Source organism: Filicampus tigris, chromosome 17, assembly GCF_054856515.1.
Source record: "Filicampus tigris isolate MCC_2025a chromosome 17, RoL_Ftig_1.0, whole genome shotgun sequence".
Classification (NCBI taxonomy): Eukaryota; Metazoa; Chordata; class Actinopteri; order Syngnathiformes; family Syngnathidae; genus Filicampus; species Filicampus tigris.
Genome location: NC_141233.1, coordinates 2,953,755 through 2,981,407, shown reverse-complemented (window position 1 = coordinate 2,981,407; position 27,653 = coordinate 2,953,755). Strand labels below are relative to the sequence as shown.

The 27,653-nt window shown below is 42.3% G+C and overlaps 1 protein-coding gene across 4 annotated transcripts in view; it reads right to left on the bottom strand.

Annotated features, from left to right (window-relative positions):
• nova1 (NOVA alternative splicing regulator 1) overlaps nucleotides 1–24,047 on the bottom strand; it is a 37,228-nt gene extending 13,181 nt beyond the window's left edge. The window contains exons 1-3 of one of the 4 annotated variants that reach the window (XM_086057184.1): nucleotides 23,623–23,641; nucleotides 20,269–20,331; nucleotides 17,545–17,688 (exon numbers count right to left, since the gene is read on the bottom strand). In XM_086057184.1, coding sequence (XP_085913310.1) covers nucleotides 17,545–17,688; nucleotides 20,269–20,272 — 148 coding nt within the window. In that variant the 5' untranslated portion in view covers nucleotides 20,273–20,331; nucleotides 23,623–23,641. Of the gene's footprint in view, nucleotides 1–17,544; nucleotides 17,689–20,268; nucleotides 20,601–23,622 lie in introns of those variants that run through there. The other 3 variants (XM_086057183.1, XM_086057181.1, XM_086057182.1) reach the window with 3 other exon arrangements.
• Nucleotides 24,048–27,653: the final 3,606 nt, after the last annotated feature.

The window sequence follows — 27,653 nt, the reverse complement described above, 5'->3', positions numbered from 1 at the left end:
CCACAAGAAAGTAAATTCCAATAGCAGGCCAGGACATCCACGGATTACCCAGTGATGGACTCCCTTGTGACTGGTTTGCTCTGCGACATAACTTGCGTTAGTGTCCCGGACACCGCAGTGTACTTACACTATACTTACACTTACACTTATATATACTTACACTTATATTTTAAATTCAAAGGAGAAACAGACTTGTTCAAAAAAGAGGTCTTGGAACTGGAGATTAACTCTCTATTTGAATGACAAATATTCTTTATTATATTATACCTTATATTCTGTTATAAGGTAAGACTGGTAAACCTACCGTCATTGTTAGGCTGTCATGTCTTCGCATCTTTTTTTTCTCTTGTTTTTGAATCTGAACATTGTTTTTTTGTTTGTTTGTTTTTTACGTAATTAATGAATAATGGGTTCAAGTTCAAAACATGCGCAACTCAAGCTCGATTTTGTGTCGGAGGTAGGGTTGTGCAATTATTCGAAATTCAATTTACGATTACGATTATTACACTCCACGATTACAAAATTGGCATAATCGTAAAAAACGATTATTATTTATATCCAGTGCACTATGTTTTTACACCAGGAAATCATACTTCAATTTATACATTTGCACCTTTTTTTAAATTTCATAACTAATTTTATAGATTTTGTTTGCTCCAAAAGGAATATAATTATAGTGTTTCAAAGAAATTTATTGATATTTATATTATACATATTTGCATTTAAACATTTTCTTGTTTTGTACCAAAAAATAAATGATCGTTTGAATAATCGTGATTTCAAATAAGACCAAAATAACCATGATTAATATTTTTTTCATAATCGAGCAGCTCTGACTGGAGGGTTACATTATGGTGATTTTAGACTTTTATTGGTTTGGCATTTATATAAAGAATTTGTGACATGACGTTAGAGTGAGGAATTCAGGGTTATTTTGAGACCAAGGGTCCTATTTTGGTAGACAGGCACAGTTTAAAAACAGGCGCAAATTCATTTTCATGCTGGAGCAAGTCTAGTTTACCGTGTTTTGAAATTTGGCAGATGACGTTTCACCTATTTGGGCATTCCGGTGCACAGAGATGCCGCATACCCGACATACCTAACAATGTTGGCGACAGAGAATAGACTGTGCTCTGCGTAAAAAGTGACGCATCGTAATTTTCGCGGATTGGCAGGTCCAGTTTAGCGTGTTTGTGACTCTGGCAGACCACGCTACAACATAGGCATCCATAGGCACTCCGGCATATTTTATTGCACGCCGACGGCACAACTAGCAATTTCGTGACCAAAAGTAGACACAATTGTAGACCTCTCAAAAGCAGGTTTATTTTTCAGTGCAAGTGGTCCAATGTGATTTTGGTGTGTTTGATCGAGGCGCAAGAAGGCAAATTCAGTGCTCTGCAGATGTGTGTGGTGAACGTCACTGGCTTTCATTCATAATTCTGACACCAGTATGGAACAGTGTTATTGCGATCAGTGAGCCCAAGAGATTTACAAAGTTTTTTTATTATCATTATTATTATTATTTAGTTGGCTGCGTGTCTGCTTATGCTACACCCTCTTGCGACGCAGTACAGTTAAGTACGTTCTCGATGCCGATTGGCTGTCGCCGATGACTCGGACGCAAAATTATCAATACCTGGTCTAACATGCCTCCGTGAAGATTTACCCTGCTCCCCACGCCGGGCTTGCGCTAGTCACAAAAAAAAGGGCCCCAACCCTTACTTTAAAACGCGAATGATTTTTAAAGACAACACAAAATAACATGACAACAAGACAGGTGTGTAACTGAAAGCAATATGGGCATGAATGTTTGTGAGTTGGATTCCAAACCGCAGACTCCAGGTCAGAATAACGGCAGTCGACTCTCAAACAAATAAGTATCGACTCATATACCCAGCTGCTAAAGAACTGTAATGACTTGTAAAGTGGCAGGACCTAGGTTCAGTGTGCTGCTCTCCTTAATTTACTTGTTGGCTACATCACTGACAGCAGCAAGAAAACAGATTGCTCTAGCAAAGAAAAGGCTGGATTATAACAAAGCACATTGGCATGTGTTTTGGGGATTTTTGTCTCAACAATACATTGTACAGTACTTCAGTTTAGTACACTTTTTTCACACTGACATAATGTATGTTGCATAAACGTATGTACAGTATGTAATAACATTAAAGAGGAGGTTTCTTTCAAACAGAGAAAAATTATGACTGGTAAATTGCCACTACAAAGACCTATATAGTGTATTGCAATAGAGTCATAGTAAAACACTGCAATATATTTTTCTACCCAGGACCCCCCTCTTAGCCATCAATTGGTTACTTTCTGGCACAAAACAACATGGCATCAACTTGAATGTGAAACCACAGGCTTCAAAATTGTCAGTCTCTATAAGGACAAAATAAGTCATGCGGTTTTCATTAAAAATTCGGGCTAATTTATCAATTGAGGCAAATTTAATTGCACTAATTGTGTCACCGTTGAACAGTTTGAGCTTTAAGCTTTCGGGACTGCATCCACACAGACCTCCGCGGTGACACCACCTCTGTCACTTGCCAACATTATGCCACTTCATCGAACAGTGGCATGGAAATTGGAGTTCAGAACATCCAGAGAAAGCTTCTTCCTTGCCAGCCCAGAAAGGTAAATACTGTAGCACGTGTTCACCCAAGAACACGGGTGCCACTTGTCTCTAGAGACCGGCCTCATGTTGACATGATGATGATGATGATGATGAGCGGTAGGTATTTCATTTTGTTTTATATGCAATGCAATGTCATTTTAATCCCAGTCTGATCTCTGTTTTATACAGAGATTAGTTGCATTTGTTTACATTATTTGAGTATTGGCTGTATTCAATATGACGGCTCAAATAAATCCACCATTACAAAGGAAGCCATTTATGCATTTACCAAAGTAGAAGGCATTCAGAGAAGCAAACGAGCAGGCAGCAAATGAAATGTCGAAAGACTTTGGGACCACAGAGACACACAGTTGGTGTTGTTGCACCTGCTGGTCATTTTTGAAGTGACAAAGTGACAGAGGGAAGCATGCCAGCACAGGCTTTTAACCTAATATGTGCTTTTATGTCAGTTCATAAATTCTTCATTATTAGAAACATTTCCAAACAGTAACACACACACAAATCACTGTTTTATTTAAACTAATGCTGCTTTATAGCCACGTTCAAAGGAATGTGAAATCCAGGGTGTGTTGTTTAATAAACAGCAGGTGTAATGTCCTATTAATCCCGAAGGTATTTTCTTTGGTTTCCATTAGCTGGGAAAAGATATGCCACACACATTAATGAAACACTAATTGTCAAACTACATGGGTTTCGCCTCTCACTGTATGAATATTAAAACATTTGTGTGCTATAGACATAATCACCATTTTGCCTGCTGGCACAGAAGCAAAAAATAAATAAATAAATGACGGGGAATTGCTGGAGTAGCTTGCAGAGCAATCCTGCATTTGCCAAGCCGCTGCGATTATCGGAAGGCACGCAGAGACCAGCTTCAAATGTTATCATAGATGAGATGCCTTCAAGACATGCAACCATCTGCCAAAACAATTATCCATTTAGATTTCACCACCTAAATTACTCCGATTTCGATTCCAGCCTCGCCCGATAGGTGATCGATTTCGCTGTAACTTCTTAAGGCTATACTATAAATAGTATGTTTTGAGTTGTAAACATGTCCTTTTGTTGGCAGGGCAACAGAAATGTTTCTGAGCCGACTTAATTCCTTCATCTTTGTCAAAGATACTGCAGACTTTCAATGTCTTTAACCTAGGTTTTGGATTAGCAAAATTGTAATTCTTCTTCTTAGTTGCTTTAGATCTCACTGAGAAGAATGTAATATCACCTCAACTTTAAATCGACTGTATGATGTCTTCACAATGCTGCATGCCACGTATCACTCTTCTCTAATTATTCATCACACCCAGACTGTCAGTCATTCCACATAGTAAATTGTAAATGAATTTCCAAACAGCTCCGTCATTAACTGACAAGCATGCTTTCACCACAAATTCAAGTAAAAGTACAAATACCTCCTTGTGTGCCTTGTTTGCCATAGCTTGCTGTATCTGCGCTTCCAGAGACACATTTGACCAAGTACGGGCCCAGAAGGCAGTTTAACTATGCTCAGATATCAAAATAAGAAATCCCATTCAAATTGTTTTTTTAAGTGCACAAAATGAAAATAATTCAAGGGCTCGGCTTTAGAAAACAGGTGAGCCGTTATTGGTCGTTACCTGAGCCCTGAGCAACTTCGATGTCATCTTCAGTCGACACAAGTGACAAAATGGCTGCCCCCTGAGTGAGCTAAAAATGGTTGGATTTCTCATATTCCACAAACGCAATATTCATCAGAATGCCGTATTTCAACTAGTGGGCCTGAATAGAACATATTCTGGAACAAATAAGTTTGGGTTGACCCTTTAAGGGCCTTATTGTTGTGCGCAAGGCAAGTCTAGTGCAAAGCGCAGTGTGTTTTCTTCCTTTTACTATTATCAAAGATGAGCGCAGGTAGAAAAGGCCGTTTGTGGCGTTGTGGCAGTGAACACATCCTACTTGTTTACCAGCCAATGGAAACGGGTCACTTCAATCCCTTTAACGTCACCGCGCTGACATAGACAAAGAGAGTTGTATTTGATATCGCACAAGAAGAAATAGACTCGCTTGAGCCCATGCAGAAGATCGAAGCATCCAAAGTATTTTCATAAGGAACTGAACGCAGACCTAAATGGGTGGATGATGTAAAGTTGGGCAGGGCAATCACAGATCACCGCTGGGACGTGGGCACTTGGAGTCCGTGTGTGAACACCCCTCTAGCTGTACTGCAGTCCAGGGGAGTGTGTTAAAAAATATAATATTTGGTCGACTGGTTAGCACGTCCGCTTCACAGTTTAGAGGCCGTGGGTTCGATCCTGGCACCGGCCTCCCTGTGTGGAGTTTGTATGTTCTCCCTGTGCCTGCGTGGGTTTTCTCCGGGTACTCCGGTTTCCTCCCACATTCCAAAAACATGCATGGTAAGTTGATTGGACACTCTAAATTGCCTCTAGGTGTGATTGTGAGTGCGGATGTTTGTCTTTGTGTGCCCTGCGATTGGCTGGCAACCAATTTAGGGTGTCCCCTGCCGACTGCCCGAAGAACGCTGGGATCGGCTCCAGCACGCCCCGCGACCCTTGTGAGGATAAGCGGTATCGATGATGGATGATGATAATGATTTGCTCAGTGAATTGATTTTCTACAATGATTCAGAGGGTTCGATGCATGCTGTTGTCATATTGTTTGAATGAAATATAATGACATCCACTACACATGTCCGCGAAGCTCAGAATCTGTCTGCCTGCACCTCGATCCAATCCACTAAAATCACGTTACACCACCTGCGCCACAACTTAGACCTACTCCGAGCTGGAGCAAGGATTTAGTTATGATTAAAAAATCAATGTATTTCAATCAACAATGATGTGTCTCAGTATGGAGATATCTTGTCATGCATTGAACAAGGCTGTAATTCCAGCAGGCTTAGCTCTTTAAAACTAGTATAAATGGTGACAAGTAGGGGTGTAACGGTACACGTGGGTGTATTAATACGTTTCGGTATGGCATGTTCGGTTCGGTCCACTTGTGTTCGGTTCGGTCCACTTATTAGCGCGAGCTGACGCACGGGCGTTATTGACTGTTGAATGCGGGAGAGGAGAGTGGCGGCACAACAGTGAGAGCCGGAAAAGAGCCAGAGCTCGAAGGTCCGCCCGTACACTGCGGTCTCCTGTTTGGGAACATTCTGGCTGTCGTTTTAAAATCGCCGATGGGGAAAGGTACGTGTACAAGTCTGAAAGTTGTGTGCCGACATTGCTACATGAGATGGGCGGCAGGTAGCACGTCTAACATGCACGGTATCATCCGACTGTGAATGTTTCTTAGACGAGGGAGCAAAAACGTCAAACTTAAATAGCTAATAGATAATCAAACTTATCATATTGTAGCGTATTCCAGGAACGCGCCGTCAGACGTAGTTTAATTATCACGTTTTTATTAATCCAAGTACAACTGCTCGCGCTCTTCTTTCTCCGCTGCACCACTCGCTTGCCGTACGATGCATTCATGAACCTCGGAAACATCACAACTCAGCAACACACAAATCCGACCACAACACAGATAACCCAATTCGTTACAATATGCTGTTCAACACTCAAAAATGTCAATGCCTTAAAAGTGTATACAATTTCATTAAGACTTTTTATAGTTACTGGACTTTTTTCATTATAAAAATAGTTTTAATATAGTTAGCAATAATTCTAACTGTTATTGTATGTATTTTTTTCATCACAAAAAGTGTATACATGTACTATAATGACAACTTGTCTTTAACTTGAATGCTTAGATGTGTCATAGGATTTTGATGCTGAGTGTTTTAAGGATTTCAGTGTCTTAATAATTTACAAAATTAAGAGATCTTCATTTTTAGTGTATTTTTTATTCTGGTGTAATTTCTTAGAATATTACCCGAGTGGTTCGCTTTTATTCATTTTTTTTCGAAAAAGTAGTTTACTTGTCATCTTTTCAAAATAAACATATAGATTTTTTTAAATTTCAGTTTTTTGTACCGAAAATATACCGAACCAAAGTTTCCAAAAAACCTAACTGAAACGTGATTTAGCGTACCTTTGCACCCCTAGTGACAAGTGACAGTATTTGTGCGGTGAAAGTACAATATTTTAAGAGTGCGGTGTTAATCGTCCCTAAATGCCGAAAAAGCGCCTGTGCCCAGATTTCGTGAGCTGGGACGTGTTAATGCTATAGGGAGGTGTTGTAAAACAAAGAGATGTGTAACTATACATTTTATACATATAACTGGTTGAATCAACTTACACACACATTCCAGTTGCAGTTAGTTATTTTATGATATCTTAGGTTTTTAGTATGGAAGTGTGACAGGTTACTTTTGCGAGCACACAAACTTGTCTGTGTTAACTGGTCAATACACAACTGACGTTAAATAAAGATGACAAAAGAGACTCAAGGAAGCAGAAGAATTGTTTTGCTCCCCAGGCATCTGCCTCAATAGTTGTATTTCTTAATCAGTATGCCATTAATCAATGACAAAAACACGTTTTTATGTCTTTTCACAGTCCAGCCATTCAATCCCAGGAATTTATTTATATTTTTTTCAAACATTAGGGTAAAAGAGGGTCTGAAAATGTCTGGCAGTTAATGAGTTAAAGTTTGCTTTTAATCTGATATTTATAGGGACAATGTGTAGAATGTTTTGATTTTTCAATGTTTGTTCATTAAAAAAAAAACACTATTAATTTCAATAATATGCAAAAAAAAAATGTGCTCTATCACATCAACGTACATTTTTTTTTCATATAATCGTAGGTGCACACCTTTGGAGCGAGGAGGAAACCGGCTGCTTCATTCATGTGGCGAGTGACATCGAGTGTTTTATTGACAGTTGAAAGTAACACTCGGAAATGATGTCCATTTCAGTCACGACGCAGTGCGTCACTGTCACAGTGGGTTATTCAAATGCCGGAGCAACTCTGTCCGCTCAATCATGTGAACGGGATATTCAGAATGTTTCAGGAATCTGAATTTTGACTTTAACTCGAATATTGACTGCATGTTAACGTAGTCAGTATGGTGCTGGGGACAAAATGGAGGAGAAGGAACGGGCGTCGTAAAATCGAAACGTCGTAATATGAGGACTGCCTGTATTCTTATCGCCTAGGCCATTAATATTTAGAAAAACAATTAGTTTTTTCAGGACTAGCACTTTCAACTGCAGTGTCGATACCAAATAAGCTAACAGTTAGCCAACTGTTTGTTTTTTTTTCCAACTGCCACTCATTATTTTTCTTTAATATGTGCTGGCAGGGTTTCCCCCAGCTCTACATACGCCCGGCAAAACAAAAGCGGAGCTATGGCTAGGCTAAGGTAAATGCTAACCCCTCAAACTCTGCTGCAAAGCCTCTGTACCTCCGACACCAGATCCACAACACACAAAACGGAGGATCTGGAACAACAACTAGCAGGAAATTGAATTGAAAAGTTCGGGACTGTTACATTTTATAGAACACACTCAGTTTCCCCACGCTTAGTGCAACTGTACTTGAGGCTAACCACGGCGTAAAGTGAAAATTTCATCGAATAATGCGCAGACCACCACCACCTTTTCTTCCCCGACTATTACAGCCAACAATGACACACGCGCAATGCATGACCAATGACAAATGATGGGGTTTGACGACCAGTATGTCCGCTCAATGCATTGTGGGTAATCCGGAGACCTTGAAGCACTCTATTGACGGGGGTGGGTGCGTGTGTCACATTCAGAAGCACGATCGAGGGAGCAAGGCATTCTCCAATTGCCCACGTCACATGAACGGCCGACTTCGTCATCCGCAAGGGGAGATCTAGCTTACTGGCTACCAATGTCATGCATGGACCCCCAGCGAGTCTATTTCTGTTTCCACAATGTCAAGCGCGGCATACTTGGGCGTACTACGCCTCCGACCCCAATGATTTTGATGCAAATGAGGGATGCTACTAAGATTGGCCTGGAAAAGACAAGTTCCATCCCACAATGGCGCACATAGACGCATACCCCCCGTTACGCCCAATTCTACCTGTGCAAAGTCCGGCAAATTACCAAATGAAACCAAACTCCCCCCATGTGCACAGTTAGACTCAATAAGAAAATAGGGTTCCATAGGTTAAATATGTCCATTTAGATCAGGCATGGCCAACCGGCGGCTCGCGAGCTGCATGCGGCTCATTGGCCGGTTTCATGCGGCTCCTGAAGCGCTGTCGGTGTGGTAAAGTTCCCTTGCTATCTCACTGGTCTTGTTTCGCTGCAAAATAATGAGCAGATCTTCTTAAAATGTAATTTTGCTCGGCAGGGTGGCATTTTAGCATCTCACTTCCGGATATGTGTTACGCAGCAAATCGGGTAGCTGTATTTCGCAATGCAGGCACCCGATTGGCTGTAACGCACGTGACAATGTGATACTTCTAAAGAAATCCATTGATGATTGGCTGACTGGAGTACGTGACATTTATCCCGCGAGCTAGGTGAACACATGCCAGCCGTGTGCGCTCGGAGCTACACAACATTGATCTTGATTCAAAATATACAGGTCAGTCATGTGAATTGAAACACACATTGATCAGGGACACTGAAGGCATTTAGCAGTCCCGGGTCCCTCCCGGGCTACTCCCGGGTGTTACTGTGGCTTTGCATGTCACCGTGTCACTGTGATGTGCTGTCGTCTGGTGGGGAGCGGTTGAGACCTCCGCTTCGCCCGACTTCCACCTCTTGCCTCAGACAACACATCAGAGATACGTTGCCCTCCAAATTCAAGCATCACAGTAAGCACAGGAAAAAAAAAACATAACAAGGTGATTATTTTATTTATTGTTACTTGGCTTTTTCTATACCTGTTGCCTTTATTCAGTGTTCCTGCGTTTCTGACTTGATAAGCAAAGGAATCACTGTCTGTGAGCAGTATCACATTTCAAAAGCTATAAATAAGAAATAAGAATTTTATCACGGCATTGATGTTACGGTGTGATATTTATTGCAATGTCGTGTGAACGCTCATATACATATACATATACATATACATACACACATATATATATATACATATATATATATATATATATATATATATATATATATATATATATATACATACATATATATATTAGTGCTGTCAAATTTACCACGTTAACGGGCAGTAATTACATTTTGTAATTGATCGCGTCAAAATATTTGATGCATTTAACGCATCCTTAGAATGACCGCCCATGCATAATACCACTCAGAAGTGCACAGTGAGCAGCAGAGCGGACACGTGTCGCGCGCGGGAGTATAAAGAAGCATTTCAAAAAAAGAGGGCAGCTTTAAATCTCAGAAATGTGAATGAATTTGTTTGACTCAGCAACCTAGGATGAATAGAGCATAGCACAGCATAACATATGAGCCAATCACATTTGTGTGCACTTCAGGGACCACTCGGAAAACATAAACTTGAAGAATATTACAAGGGCCACATATAAATGTGTACATTACACACACACACACACACACCCCCACACACACCCCGACACACACTTTATTTGCACACATTTGAAATATTTCTGTCACTGTTCTAAGGCCGGTTTGCGTTTTTGTTTTTGTAATGAATAAAAATACTGTCTATTACAGAAAGAATGTTAATCATTTTTAATTTAAAATTCCAATTTTCATCTCATGAGGATTTGTTGTTGTAATAAAAAAATACATTACATATGAACAGTATGTTGAATTTATATATCCGTCTTGTCTTTTATCTTTCCATTCCAACAACAATTTACAGAAAAATATGGCATACTTTGGCGATAGTTCGAATTGCGATTAATTACGATCAATCATTTTTTTAAGCTGTGATTAACTCGATTAAAATGTTTAATTGTTGGACAGCCCTAATATATATATATATAAATATATATCACGTGGCTGCAACCTTTCAGGCTGCACAGTTTTTACCATCAATTCAAGACATTTACGCAGATAGTCACTCTCGGTGAAGCAACCCTAGAATGTGGGAAAACCCTGTCAAATCTGACCTTGCGCATATTCTCCTGTTGACTGAAGCACTTTTCCACTTACGCGCTGAAGAGGATGTTGTAAGTCATGCCCCAATGCCCACATCACCAATACGTGCCCGTATCAGTATGTATGTGCCCCACTTTAGTGTTAACTTCCACCAGGGACACATTGAGTTAATATTGTAATGGTGAAGTAGGGGAAAACATTTTGTTTTTTTATAACATCACAATGACAAAAGAGTCTAACACAAACACATTATTGGCTCCAGCAGAAAAAGGATTAAAAATGAGGCGGACGTATTACTTTATTTATATTAAAATCATCAACGGCCACATCTCTCCTCCGTTTGCTGCCGCTTAACCACGGCGATGTGAATCACTGGGTGCGAGTGGGTGTGTGTATGTGCCGCTTGCGCTGCGCGAGTGGGCACATGTAAAGTACAGCGCACTGCATTAACGGGGGCTCGAGAAATCCAGTCAGGCAAAGTTTTGTTTTCAAGCCAAATGTGAAAACTCCTTGTAAAAGGGAATGCATTCCAGGGCAGGCGTGCAAGTCAATTTTTCGTATGAGGTCATCATATCTGGCCCGAGCCCTCCTCCCAACTACTAGGAACCAAATCTTACAGAAAGACAGGGTGGGGAGAACGGAAGAGAAAACTTGGCTTGTGTTGGAGTAGCTTGAGTACAGCTGGGAGAGGGGTCATGTCTACTGAGGGAGATTGAAACAGGCTATTTCTGGGATGGCCCACCTGTCCCCTCTCACATACAATCATGCATCATCCCCACTCTTCACCATCTCTACTCACTCATCTCTGCCATCCACACCGAGGCCTAATTTTACAGTCCCCATCAGGACCTTTTTGAATGCTCGCTTTCATGTTTCTCGTGGAGGCGTGAGGTGAAGTTAGCGCTAGTCAGACTGAGCCATCACAGAGAGGCGCGCGGGAGAAAATGGCTGCGCCGGTTGCCGTCCACTGATTTCTCCCGTGAGTGATTGTGCTGGTGTTGGAGCGTGCTCAGACTGCCGCAGGAAGACAGATGCGGGCGTGAACTGTGCGTAATGGTATTAGCATGCTACATCAGCCAAAAGAGCGAGTGACTTATCACAAAGGTAAACCACCTAGCAGAAATATCTTTGTGTTCAAATTGCAAACATCTCTCATGTTTAAAATTAAGGCACTTTAGTTTTGTCAATCTGGATTGACTACTCTGCTATTGTGCATGTCACAGAAGCAGTTGTTTCATATTACTTGTGGGGGCCAGGACAAGCACCCAATCAAATATTTGCCAGAACTCTGCCCATGAGCTCATCTTGTCACTCATCACAATTATGAGATGGCCAGAGAAATTGGTGGCCTACGACCATGTGGACGATACAAAGACAGAAGTAAGGATATATGACAATCTCTTCATTTGTAACGAACACACACACGAATGGGTGATCATTCGTAATATATTACCTGAACCACCACTTTTGACCAAGTCCCAAACAAAATAAAAGGAGTCCCACGTTTAGCGCGGGGGTTACGGTCCAAAAATTTGACGAAATCTGCAAAGTACAGGTGTATTTTTATTTTTTTTAAGCCTCTATTAAGCCGTTACGAAACCCTGCCCACACACACACGGTTCCTAACCCTTCTAAACACTAGTTACATACATTTTATTTTTAAAATGCAAAATGTACGGTAGAAGAAATACCTAGCTGATGACATAGCAACTTGGTTTTGGTTTCCACACGGATTTACAAGGCATATTAATCCACCAGGATTATATCTTTGGCTACAATGTGAAGCAAGATTTTGGTTAAAGTAAACTATTTTAAGATTAAAAAGTAAAACTTTAAGATAGTTATTAACATGGGGATGTAACAATGTCCAAACGTACAAATAACAAACATCACGATACGATATTGTCACGATACGAACCTCATGATACGATAATTATCATGGCATTGTGGGGAGGTTATGGTCACAAATGAAAACCCGCGATAGAGTAAGGTCGCAATAACTGAACCACGATGTAGCAAGGGAACACTGTACGGGGGGAAAAAAATACTATCGTAAGACCCCACATTGTTTTGTACATTTTATGTAAAACAATACAGCAAAACATTGAGCCATGCTCTATATCTTTTTTGACACAAATTTAATCCCTAGGGGTAATAGAAATTTTAATTATGTTCTGCTTGCATTACACCAGACAAATAACTAGTTTGCATATGTGTAGGCACGGGGGTTTTCACCTAATTCATGTTACATCCCTAAGATGAGGTGTGGCCGAGGGGATTTTGTCTTGCTCAAGGGGCACCTCGACAGTGCTCGTGAAGTAGACAAGCATCTCTCCAACAATGTCCACAGCAAGATTCAAACTTTTTACCATCATTCTCCAAAGCGTTTTAGCCCAAGATTCCTTCCTTGGTTTATGCAATTTTCCTTCCATCTGGCCATTTTCTGAAGCGTTTGCCCTATGAGAGGCAGTGTACACTTGGGCTGGTCGCCAGTCAATCGCAGAGCACATATAGACAACCGACCATTCATAGTCATTTAAACCTGGAGCGACCCACTACTTACACTGTGCTGCAGTATTGTCAGATTTCTTTTCTATAAGTCTCATTCTATATTTTCCCATCACTGGGGAATAGCGAGTTACTCTTGACTGTCACTTGTATGTAGAAATTCATTCTTTAAAGGCGCACTAACACTGGACTAGTTCTACCATTCTGTTTTGTCTCAGTTATTCCTGCCATGCCCCCCGCTGGCTAGCACTCACACTGGGATACACTCGTTCATATTTCCGAACATTAACGGGCCAATTCACCGCGTTGTATGTGGTCTGTGACTGACTGACAATCAGTCCAGGTTGAAGTCTGCCATTTGTGCAAAGTCAGCTGGGAGAGGTGCCAGTTCCCCGCAACCCTGAGCAGCATAAATGGTAGAGAAAATAGGTGGATGTATTTCAAGTGAGTAAGGTTATTTCTGTTCTTCATGGTAGCAGTTACCATTAGTCTGTGGTGGGAGGAACGATTGTGTTTACACTTTACAGTTGCAGTATACAACTGTTCATAAACATGCACGAGTGAGCTGAGCACACCACGTGCTTTGACTTTTTTGTCTGGTTATTTCTTTGCTATTAGTTGGTTGTCGTAATTATTAACTGGCAGACAAGCCCAGAGGAAGCAGGACTTGCGTCAAACGTGCTTCAATGCAGTACCAGTGCTACCCCCTCAGTAGCTTGGTAAAGCTGGTACCGAGTGTCTTTGGTTTCTGATGAAGTTCCATTCCTATGGCGGCAATGTACGACCTTGTTCGTAAAATGCTATAGTCTATCACTACCTTATGCTAAAGCAGCAGTATAGTCTTGATTACTAAGGGCCGAACGATTAATTGTCGGGCCAATAAATTTTTGGATTTTTGCCGCTTGTTCTTGTTTGCACATTAACACATTCCAAAATAAGACAAAGACAATGACTTTGAGTCCGTCCACTGATAGTGTAGTGGTACACACGCCTGAGTTGTGTGCGGGCAGCGTGGGATCGATTCCCGCTCAGTGACAGTGTCTATGTGTGCCCTGCGACTGGCTGGCGACCAGTTCAGGGTGTAGTCTGCCTTCGCCCATTGACGGCTGGGATAGGCTCCAGCAATTCCCCGCGACCCTGTATAGGATAAGCGGTTTGGAAGATGACATGACAATGACTTTGAAACATTCACCCCCCACCCCAAAAAATCAACACGCTTTTGCTAAGTCATTCTCTCTGTTGAGTTAAACGTTAAACAAATACTAAAAGGCAAAGTAAAGTAAAACAGTCAAATGTCCTGCCTAGGGATGTAACGATTCAGCCGATTCGATTAAATTTTCGGTTTTCAGTTACCGATTTTCGATTCGATTCGATTTTTTTAAAAATCGCTAACAAGTTTGTCTCTTTGAGATAGTGTGGTGGTGCAGCTATTCACACACGCAATACGCAATGATGTTTGATGCAAGCGCATCATGTGATCTACACATTCAAAATTTGGTATGCATTGGAATGGGAAAAAATTTAAAGACCTCATTTTTAGACTAATTTAATCGAGCCGATTAATCGAATAGTCAAATCGATGAATCGGTTTCAATCGATTTTTAACCGTTATAAACCGAGGAACTCCTCCAAATTTTAATGAAGACCCCTTTAATCTTGATTCTTCCAATAGGGATGGACCCCTCTGTCAACTTCCCCTTATCGGCTGGAGCGGAAAATCAGAAGCGCTAGCTTTTTCACATCAGCCAACATTTAGTGAGGGACAAACACTGGAGTCCCTGCTTGAGTGTAAATCCTATTCAACTCGCCTTTGTGAACCGGGACCGCAACTACATATTTCAATTTTAAAAGCAGTTATTGTGTTCTAAATATATACCCTGTGAAGTACACTGGAGCACAGGAATTATATACTTTTGATTGCAATCGTTCTATAAACATCTGGACCTAATAAGCAACGAGATGCACAGCACCTGTTACTTTTTTCTTTTTTTTAGCAGTTTGAAGCATCCCCCTGAGGCATGAAGGACAAACACAGACTCCTCTATGGCTCAGGCGTTATTTGTGTGTGGGAAAAAATTAGAGCATCCTTCACCTGTTGCAAAGTCTGTGATTCACTTAATACTCCACATGCCGCAACACAAATATTTTTTCCATTTAATGTTAAGGAATCCAGAAGACTGAAAAAATGAATGGAATACAACGACACCCAAATGCAAGGATTTTAAGTAAAATTCAAATTGGCAGCTATAGTATAATACATACAGTATACACATACAGTGGATATAAAAAGTCTACACACCCCCGTTCAAATGCCAGGTTTAGTGGTGTTAAACTAATTGAATCAACCACAAAAACAAAACTATTTCAAAATATTGGAAACAATTTTAGAAATAATCCAATTGTAAATGATAAGAAACTTGGATTATTAACAATGGCAGCGCAGTGAACGAGATTGTGTTTGCTGTAATGTCTTGCGGATCAATCACTGACGTCACCGACCGTTTGGCAAATTATAACATTACAACCAATCACCGATTTTGCATACAATACAAAATATATGGCAATCCGATCCAGCCATTCAGACCTAGTCTAATAAATATGCACACCCTAAAACTACTTCATTGTTGCAGCACCTTTGTCTTATATTAGAGCACTCGAGTCAATTAGTGAGGCACATGTGGATGTCACAATATTTATTTATTTTTTTTTTTGCAAAAATGCTCCTAATCTGTCTGAATATGGGGGCTTCTCTTTGTGTACAGCACTTTTCAGAATACTACACTGATGTTTGATGCAACTGTTCATTATTCCGTCCGTCAGCCCCAAAGCCCCACCATGCTTCACCGTAGCTATGTGATCTTTTAGAGATGAACAACATTGTGTTTGCGCCTAACATACCTTTTGGAATTATCGGCAAAAATCTCAACCTTATTTCCATCCGACCATAACACACTTTCCCAATTGCGTATTTATGAAAAATGTAGCCAGGTTTGTGTGTTTTCCTTTGTAAGATGAGGCTTTCGTCTTGCCATCCTACTCCATAACCTTAACATATGAAGATGATGGAAGATTGTTGTCGCATGTGCTAAATAGCCAGTGCGTGCCAAAAATCCCTGCAGCTCCTTTAATGTTGCTGTCGGCCTCTTGGCAGCCTCCCTGACCATCTTTGTTCTCTTTTCATTAATTTTGGAGGGACATCCACTTCATAGTAATGTCACTGCTGTGCCATATTTTCACCACTTGCTGATGACTGTCTCCAGCGCTTTCCACGGTAGAGTTAACGCCTTGGAAAATTCTTTTGTAGCTTTCTCCTGACTGATCCCTTTGAACAGTGGCATCCCTCTGATGCTGCGGAAGCTCTCTTAGGACCATGGCTTGTGCTGTAAGATGTGACTACAGTAATGACAGGAAAAGCCTACTAGAATACGTGAACTTTATTTTCACTTTCAATGCTGGCAGGTGTGTGCCGACTCCCATTTAACCTGAGTTTGAATGTGATTGGTTGATTCCGAACACCGGAGGGTGTGCGCGCGCATTTGTAAAGACACACTTCAGTCATTTCTTTTTACCTCTACGAAAGATTTGAACAGGTTATAAGTCGCTTTAACCCATTAAGGCCAAAAGCGCCTGGCTCAACAGCTCCCCAAAACCTAAGGTCATCTTTGGAATTACCCTTGAAAACCTGAAGAACACCAACAAAATAATTAATATCGCAGCCTGTAGCAGACAGAAACATAATTCCAAAAGAATTTGAGAGCTTAGACATGTGGCTCCCACACAGACTTGAGTTTATTCATCTTTACTGTTTCAATCGAAGAGGTAAAAATAAAATGTCAGTGCAAGAGAAGCACTTAATTTTCAAAACAAAACGAGTGGTAATCATCATCCTCTTTACTGTTACAAAGGCGTCGATATTGTCATTATCTACAAACATATCTTAACCATATATCACGTTCGACTGGCTCTACTGGTTCAAAGTCCACAATCGCGTCGTCTATATCACTGCCGTTATTCATTTCAGAGCTCCTGCGATCGACGGCGTCCGCCATTTCTGCTGGAAAAAATTCCGGATATCCTCCGACGACTCGCGACACCGTTACATGTCTATTCTGATGCATTTCATTGGTTAAGAGACAGAGGATTTAAATAATAAATAGAAAATGACGTATACGCTCTCCCGGCTGTAAGGATAAAAAGACGCAACAGCGCTACCGGCTCTAGTGGCAGAAATGCGGTCATGCGCTCCCGTCCTTAATGGGTTAATGGTGGGAAAATGACTCAACTTGGTATCTTTATTCACGTCACTAAAACCGGCCATTTGCAAAGGGGTCTATAGGCTTTTTATATCCGCTGTATGTATTCTCTCATGCCTGTTTGCCATGGATTTCAATTTTCGCAAGAATTGTGAATGACCTCTTACCTGGGTAGAAATCTTTGGATTTCGACAGCTTAATGGTGGCACCCGTCTCTTTCTGTAGTTGTACAATGGTCTGGCCGCCCTTGCCAATTATAGAGCCGGCTGCATAGCTGGGAATCAGCACCTTCAGGAAGTATTCACCCTCCTCTGTCAGAGAGACACAGAATGTAAAAAGGGTCACATCTCATAAAGTTGCCCTGCGAGATTATCATTTACACCAAGGGTGTCAAACTCACTAGTTCAGAGGCCACATGCAGCCTCATTTGATGTCAAGTGGGCCAGACCGGGAGAATCATAGGATAATTGGTACACACTAAATGCCAATGCCAGAAACTTTCCAAATACCGGTACGTCTGCTTATTTGACTCATGCTAGCTTGTGCATTTACTATTAGCGTTTACGTGACAGAGACAACTTGACATGCGTTCAGAGTCAGTCATACATGGTTGTAAGGGAGGGAATCTGGTCACTTTTCAAAATTGTATATTTTTCAGCCTCGGATGATAAATAAACCGCAGGTACTGTACGTTTTGTTTTTCTTTCATCTGTGCGGCCCGGTCCAAAGTGGTGTGCGGCCCGGTACCGGTCCGCAGCCCGGTGGTTGGGGACCCCTGCTCTAGCGGACCAATTTTTGGCCCACGGGACTTATGTTTGACACCGCTAATGTAAACATTACTTGTGTCTCATTACCAACACCTTCGCAGTCAAACAACAATTGAAAGACATACCGTAGCTTTAGTACCACACATACTGACATTTAACTCAGTCTAGTGATGTGTTCTGTGTCCCGTCCTAGATAATTTTTTTTGAGGAAATGATGACCTTCTTTCCGGATTGCGAGGGCCTAATTGTAGCTGTTTTCAGTGGGTTTTAAGCAGCCTCAGTCCAAATGCAAAGCCATACCAGTGTCACTCGCCATCCCGTACTTATTAGTGAAGGAAGGATACAGACATTTTCAATGCAGCAATATACTGATCCGTCACAATAAGCAGACATGAGAGGAATGTATCACAGCCAAGCACACAAATGAGTTTAGATTGCTTCAATTTTGAAAGGGGCTTAGTTTAAACACTGCCAAATGCGTTTCTCCCTTTTAGATGGTAAAGTATTCCCATAATAGTAAGTAATTGACTACAACGCATTTGCTGCCAATAAAATCCTGACTATAATGAGTATGCTAAATTTGTATTGACCTTGAATGTAAATAAAGCCGGAGTGTGGCAACACTACGGCAACAATTTTGTGTGAGTCCACGGAGAATTTCTAAACTATAATGATGATGTCATCCAAAACACTGGATATGGGTTCGGTCCTCCCGTTCGGGAGCTCTGCATCCCGATTCCGATGCAGTGACGTCATTGTTCAGCTGCCTCAAGTGTGACGCCGCTTGAGTCGGCAGAGATGTAAAGAAACACCGGACGTGATATTTTCTCTTCCATTTTGGGGGGATTAATACGCTGTTATTTTTTTTCCATCCACAGAATCGGACATAAGAGAGAATCAATGTTGGCAGGTGGAAGACAAATGGATTGAGGTGGATCCCGACGAAACGAAAACCAACCTGTTGCCTCATTATTGAGCACATTTGAGAGTCATGTGGAGAACATGGCATTGTAGCGTAAAGAAAGTGCACAGTCTAAACGTTAGCCTCTCTCCTCTTTACATTAATATGCCCCTCATGTTCCAATCAGACACAGATTTGTTTAGAGCGCACCACCCATACTGAAAGGTTCTAGCAAATAGAGAGACAGGTACATGACAGTTAACAGAATTATGGCGAATTTTCTATACATTATGCCAGACATGAAAATGAAAAACCTTGTCAACCGACCAGGCACTCTTGATTTGATATTTTCAAGATAATTGTCGGACCGAAAATGTAAGCGATACCAGTATGTGTATTTTTCCGCAAAGGCCATTGCCTAATTTTGGGGTTTTCACATTGTGCACAGGCAAACTGTTCTTACGTCGCAATCCTCCCATCAAATAACAATAAAATGACCTTGGTGAAAAAAAGAGAGATCGTGCGTGATCGACACGGGCGCTGTAAAGTATTTGAACCCGCGACTACTATTGCAGGATTTGCATCTTATGTTAGCGCAGCAAGAATTGAAAACGAATGACGCTGGTTGCAGAATCCGAACGTCGAACGACCTGTTGTTGACAGACAAGCCCAAACCCACTGCGTAACTTTGGGCTTAGCATCAAGTCAAGCCAGGGGGAGCTCGGAAACCACAATAGTTCTCTCCATCACCCTTGCAGTCATGTTTGCAGTCATTAGTCAATAATTAATTCCAACCTAGTCTCTGAGATCACAGTAACAGGTTTTAATGGCATCATGTGGTAGAGTAAACACGGCAATCTGTTGCTGCAATCCGCCAGGGAAGGCGAACAGTGGGGCACACCGGGATGCTGAGCCCGTGGGGTGCTAGTTCAAACCCCGACTTACAATACTGGGAGGGGGGCTGGGAGGAGATGCTGAGCCAAATAGATTTGGTTAAGTCATCCAAGGGGGGTGGGTCAGGAGGAGATGCCTCATGACCATCCACGCTCCTTCCCACAACCGGTACCCGTTCTGCATTTCAATAGACTAACCTGCCGCTGAAAGGCGGCGGAACCAAAACGACCCGTAACGGACAATAATTAGGCGGTGAAGTAAGCAAAACCGCATGTCTTTGAGCTGGATAAATTCAACAAGTCAGAGAAAAAGAGTTTTGGGGGGCTTACCCATTCTGAGATCTGCTGCTTCTCAAGTCCTGTGTCAGATCGCCATCAATGCCGGGGCGCAATCTGGAAAGGGTGTCTTAACATTAGCCTCGGCATAGGTGCGACCGTAGTGTTGAGGAATGCGGCCAGTGGACCTTTTTCACTGAGGTCTGTTTCATCGGCGGGTGCAGGGAAACAAAAAAAAAAAAAAGAAAAAAAAAAGAAGAGATTTCACCGCAGCGTCCGAGCCATGCCTGCAGCTGGCCACAGCCTCAATTGTCTGCGAAAATGCTAATGCAGACTCTCGGTGTTTTCAGTGAAAGACGGCACGCATTGTTCGAGCCTGCATCGGTGTGAAGGAGGAGGAGGGGGGCGGGGGGGGTCTTCCCTGCCGCATCACCCTTTTCACTGCTCTCATCCATATTCATCGAGTGGCCTGTCCATCTGCGGCAGCGCGCCGGAATGACACTTCACTCGGCCAATGGCTGGCCTCCTCTGGCGAGCGCGTCATGTCCCCGCCCCCTAAAGCCAGTCCCAAAAAATTGAATTTTCTTCCCATACTCCGCCTCTTTTGACGCAGCACTATAAAGTATGGCAGTCCCTTCACTCACTTTTTTTTTTTCGTGGAAACCGACAAGGTGAAGCATTGAGGGCCAGCGCATTCGGCGGCGGACGGGGAAGCGCGCCGCGTGACCTTCAACGCTGGCTGAAGCGGCGTATTGATAAGCATAGGCAAATGATGAAGAATGTGGAGGAGGAGTGATCGGAGACAGCGTGCCGTACGCCACCCACTCGCCTTTCCCCCACCCCCAGTCCCTCAGACGGCCATGTTTGAGAGGGCGGAGGGGCTCATCAACCATTGCAAATGGCAGTGCCGCAGAATGGTGGAGGGGGGGGGCGGCGGGGGGCGATGAAGCCAATCACTACGCCTATAAATCCCACACCGAGTGGTGTCTTAAGAGGGCGCACATGAAGACTGCAATGTGCGTGGTTTTTAACTGTCTGCGTGTAGATACGGCGGGTCGAGCGTCATTTAATAGAACCATCCGGGGGAAGCGGCAAAAAGGGGGTGCTCTCGCATCATCGTCCGTCAATCGAGGCCTAATGTCGGGCTCGGAGCCTTCCGGAAAATTCCGCCGGTGTCATGTTGACTGTATATAGACACAGCTTCCCCGTCGACTCCATCTATCTCTCACTTTGCTCCGTCTTGCGTCCTATCCCTCTCTCTCATTCTCTCTTTCACCGCCACCTGGCAAATTCACAGTCCGCTCACGTCACATCGCTCTGCAAGGGCACCTGTGTCCTTCCCACCCCAAAATGCAAAGAAAAAAAAAGAACCACATCTCACATTCCTGTGCCAACCCCTCCATTAGCAACAATAGATCATCTCTTCTAATCCTGAAACTAAGTCACACACGCATTTTCTGTATTTGTACGCACTTGCCAATGTTATGCTCGCGAGAAATGAATGAAATGTGTTCATTTTGGGAGGAGGGGGGCAGTGCTGATAAAAGAAGCGGAGTCAGTCTCGTTCAGCGTGTCCGTAGCTTCCAAAGCGCGACGAGGGGGGCTCGGCTCGAAGAGAACAGACTCTCTTTTCTTTGTTGCAACTGACAGTCATGTTAATGATCAGTTCGCTACAAGGAGCGTGATCAATATCAAAGGCGGACAAGCGCTTGGTGATTATAGTGGTGGCTGAGTACAACCAGGCTGTCTGGCGTACTGCGATCCTATGTTTATGCCATGTGATGGGAGGTGATACAAAATGCTCAGCATTTGCACTTGATGCGATAGAACACATGAACATCGGAGTTATTAGCAATATTGTTCTTCACAGCTGACTTGCATGCACCATCCACGCGACCCTCAACCGGATAAACGAGAAAAGGAAGTAAAACCCCCCAAAATAAACATGAAACAAAATGAAATCTAATCTAATCTAAATGATTGTATTATAAATGAAATCCTGAGTAAAACACTGGGGGCAAGTAAAAAAAAAAGTAAAGGAAGTAGGAAGTAAAGCAGCCAAATGATCTTCATTTCATGAACAGCCAGGATAGTTTTGTCTATATAGTTTAAACTCTTTACATTAAGAAAAGGCCTCGTAGTGATGAGTGCCACTAATAAGATTGCAATTTTCAAGCCTTCAATTTAATTGTATGACATCGATAATAATTCGGCAAGAGGTGCTAACTCCTAACATCCAAAGTGAGAACACCATGTGATTCCTCTGCACCTTTGCTCTCACAAGTGCTAATGCAGGACAGATGGAGACTGAATCCATTGAAATATGACTGGTGACATAAAGGGCCACTGAGATGACATTTTTTTTTTAGGGGAAGTGGGTGGAAAAAGCACTCGTGCTGTAGAAAATAGGATACAAAATGGACAGAGTACCTGAGACACAGGGCCAGGCAAATTACAGCTAAGTATCATATGCTCGAGAAGAGGTGGGGTCCAATGAGCTGCAGACCAAAACAATCTGAGGTGCATTTATGGCGCACAAAATCAGTACGTTTGATTACTTGTACATATACAATCTCGCGTAAATTACCTACTATTTCTGATGAAGGAATAATGAATGAGAATCGGTTTTCCTACCGCTGTATGTCTGTCTATATTTTTTTCAGTTTATAATTAGTTTATTATTATTATCAGCTGCAGCGGATGCTTTGTCTCACCTACTGAGAGACCGTTTGTGTTTTAGCTTAAAGTGGACCTCACAGTGAACTTCCAGCCAAATATCTGAGCTAAAGAACTCACAAGAAACTGCACTGTCAACCCTATTCTACACTTTTGATTTCACGCTTAACATAATTCATATTTGTCAAGGGGATAAAATAGATTTATCTTTTTTTCTCGGCGCAAGAGGTTATGGAATTCTTTGTCTGGCGCTGCAAACCACAACTGAACAGAGAAACAGATGGTTATCGGTGGCAAGGATACTTCAAATGTTCTTCTCCTCTGCTTTTTGAAAGACTTTGCATAATAGAGCACATCACGTCTGCTCTGAATGGACCCATACGTGTGAGGCAAGGAGGGGGGCTGGATTGATATGCAAAAGCGACCTGCCATAAAGAGGCCACTGTGTCAAGGCGTGTTGAAGTAACAACCGCATGACACACACACACCCCCACACACACCCACACACCAAACTGCCCCCCACCCTCTCCATAAGCGCCAAGTGCACAGGTGCAGCATATCGGGGGTTTGTTCGAATCTGAATTTAAGCTACGCGGGTTTATTTTCAAAGCAGCGGCCCCTCAACAAGACCGCCAATTCATGTTCCACAAGTGACTGCAAACGCGTTGGCGCCGATGGGTATGATGGAAGAATCGCGATGGAAGGAGCTGTTTGTTATTGGGTCCTTCTTACCTCCAGTGTTGGTGCGCTTGGTACAGCCGGCCTCCTCCGCCGGAGTTTCCAACGGTCGCTTACGGGAGTCCGAGTTGTCCGCCTCCATGTGGCTCTGCTGCAGGTTGTGCTGCAGGTTATGGAGGTTAGCAGCTGAGTATATCCCGTTGTGGTCCATTGCTGCTTCGCCACCACCGGCCATCATCTTCCTCTCCCCCGGTGCTGGAGATAAATTCGTGCTAGTCCCTTACTCACTCTCACGCGCACACACGCGCACACACTCGCACAGCGCCCTCGCCACCAGCAGCACATATGACGCGCACCGCCAAATGAACAAGTTTTGGGGGCTTCAACGTGAGAGCGGCGGGACTCGGGGTCTCCACTTACCGCCGTCCCTTAGTGAGTTAAATATAAAATCCCATTGAGTGAAAGGCGCTCACCGAGAGCACGCTCCTTATTGTTGACGCGCAAAACAAAACAGACCCGCAACCCCTCCCACCCTAAATAAATAAATAAATAAATAAATACTAATCAAACCTGGCAGTTTGCTGACACGACCAGCCTTTGAGACTAAGCTTGGACGCTAGGGGGAAAAAAAATATGTACATCTTTATTTTACGCCATCTTTCTCCGGTAGCTCCTCGAGTGAGATAAACGCAGCTGTTATTGTTGTTGGAGAGGGTAACAGCGGGAAATGTAGTTGGGGAGCTTAGCGAAGAACCATAGTGCCACTGACCGGCCAAAGACACGACCACACAACCGCACATCTATTGGAGTACAAAGTTTGTAAATCCCCTAACTGCTAAATTATGCGAAATTGTATTTACTGTTCACCCGTGGACAAAATGGACAAAGTTGTTGGTACCCCTCTGAAAGAAAACCCCAAAGTGGTCATAGAATGAACACAAATGAACCCAAGAATGGCTAAGAGCAAAACATTGGACTATTTTCAAGTGGCCCTCTCAGCCCTGATCTCAATTCTATTGCAAATCTGAGGAAGTAGCTGAAACATGACATGAACAGTTTTCTTATGAAGAGTGGGCCAAAATACCCGCAATCAAATATCAAGTTAAGGCTACCATGAATTTTCTCTAAGCATGTTTCATGAGTTGTTTTTTTAGAATTCTGTTCAACCACAATTCAAAATCGATGTCTGATTTTCATTTGGTAATAGTCATTACATTTGTATTGCGCTTGTCAGATTCAAGTTATTTCTGTGACCACTATGGGGTTTTCTTTCATTAAAAGAGGGGGACCAACAAATTTGTCCATGTGTACATACTTTTTATTCACACACTCGCTTCATTTGTGGTTACGTTTGTTTTTTAAATATGGAACATTCAATGCGACATTAAAATAAAACAATAAATGATTATTCACCATGTATCCCAGGATAATCAAATTATTTTATTTTGTTTATTTTTACTTTTTAAGAGAGAAGGAGGTACTTATGATACCTGTTGTATTGTTAAAGTTTGAAATTGTTACAGAAATTAGGGCCTAATTATTTCATATTTCTGTCAAAAAATTTGGCCTTGCCCTCACTTTATACTGATTTTACGTACTTTAGGCTAATGAAATGGCAGAAGTAACTGCATGGCACCAAAAAATAAAAGACCCAACTTATTCAGGGGAAAGATGCATTTCGCAGCGGTAGAAGCTGTTTTTGAGCCCAAGACCGGCGCCAAGCTCATCAGCAAGCTTTGCAGAAGCCTGATCAAGTGTGTTGGAGGAGGGAAGCATCTAAAACAGGCTTGATAAATGGCCCACTCTCGAGGACCGGACTTGGGCACCCCTGTTCTAGACTTTGACTCTGAGAGGTGTCCTTCACGATTCCACTGGCTTTGCATAGTAGTCTGTCAGCGTAGGTGCCTCTGAGGGTGGGTAGTGTACTGACAGCTGTATATCCAATCACTCACTCTGCCACTTTCAAATAATCATTGCGATCTCTGGCACCCAGAGCTGTATAACACAGTGAGCTTCCAATACCGGGGCCGAGCCAAAAAGGAGCAGGCTTGGAGAATGGGGAGTGAGGAAGTTTAGTGTACAGTATATTTACTTGTTTACCGCTGTTGATCTGTGAACCAGGGACGGAGCCATGGGTGGGCCTAGGTGTGCACAGTCTGTCAGTCTGAGTGGGCTTGGGTGTGGACAGTCCCACCCAGATTGACAGATTGCCCACCCAGTTTGATTCATGAAAAAATATACTATATATTCTTAAATAATTTTTAAATTTACGTTTTGTGTTTTTTATTTTATTCAATATTAAGGCATAATTGTGTTTGTCTAAGAAAATACAATGCGTCGAGACAGGAGGATTGTACACAGTGAGGGAAATATTTAGGCCCATCCTGATTTTTCCAGGCACACCCATTAGCTACGTTCTGGCTCCGCCATTGCTGTGGACCAAGCTGCAATAGCAGCAATTGCATGTAGGATTTGCCAAAGTTTTATCACCTGATAGACTAGCAAAGTAGCAATGTTCATACATTATTTGTGATAGAGGAATCATATTTTTAAATTCAATTGCCACTGTGCTTTTCCTTCTGGTGTAGGCTCCCTTCTGTCATTTTTCCCCTTACGATGCAAAGCAAAAAAAAAAAAAAAAGTCGACCAATGGCTCGTAACTCAAATAACTTGTAAGTAAAGGTACCGCTGTAATGTAGATGTAAGCAGAACGAGAGCTTAGTGACACCACCTAGTGGAGAGGTTTTTAATTACACTTGCATTAACCCTTGACCTTAAATGCAATTGTAACGTTTTGGCACCGTCACGTACCAAAAATATCACCGTTTCCGAATAAACTGTGACTTGTTTTGACAACAAAAACAGAATATATAGCACGCCGGTAAGACTATAAAAATGTGGTAGAAAGGCAGACAAACGTGAATTCATTGTTTAAGTAAATGTTGATCTCAACGTACAACTGAACAAATATACAGCTTGCACATTGCACCATTTACCGGCCACAGCATCATACATGCCCTTACAAAATTTTATGCAGTGTTCTCCAAACTTTACTGAGACTTAGCACATAGCACATAATTGTAGAGTGGAATGGAAATAATAGTTAAATTTTAAGCATATACAAATTAGGCAAATGTGGAGTGCATTTGTATGCAGCCCCCCAGAATCAGTGCTTTTGTAGACACTTTTTGCTACAGTCACACCTGCAAGTCTTTTGGTATTTCTCTACCAGCTTTGCACAATGAGACACTGACACTTTTGCCCATTCTTCTTTTAAAAAAAGATCAAGCTTAGTCAGATTGGCTGAAGAGTGTCTGTGAACATTTTTAAAGTTTTGACTAGGCCATTTTAACACATAAATAATCAGTGATCTAAACCATTCCATTGTAGCTCTATCTTTATGTTAAGGGTAAGTCTTGCAGGAAGATTATTTTTGAATGCATTGTCTATCTGCAAAGGGTGAACCATATTAATACCCTATAGATTAAGAATAGGATGTCACTTAAAGAGGAAGTCAACCTCAGAAAAATCTTTGCTATATTTTTTATGCGCCTTCACTGGTCATGTATTGTATTATGGTTAATATTGCATTTGAATACGAGTTAAGCAGTGAAAGCCAAGTGCTTTTGTACATCTCAGGAGGCGGCCATTTTGTCACTTTCTGTCGACTGAAAATGACATCGCAGTTGCTCAGGGCTCAGCTCACGACCAATCATGGCTCAGCTTCAGAAAACAGGTGAGCCGTGATTGGTCGTTACTTGAGCCCCAAGCAAGTAGAAAACTGGTGGATTTTACTGCTTAAAGTGGAAGTCAACCCAAACATATTTTTTTCACGAATATGTTCCCAGCAGGCCCACTAGTTGAAACACGGCATTCTGATTAATTTTGCGTTTGTGGAATATAAGTTTAGCATCGAAATGCACTCGTTTTTAGCCATCTCTGGGGGCGGCCATTTTGTCTTCTGTCGACTGAAAATGACATCACAACTGCTCACAACGACCAATCACGGCTGACCTATTTCCTGAATCTAAGTCGTGATTGGTCGTTGTGAGCAGTTGTGATGTCATTTTCAGTCGACGGAAGAC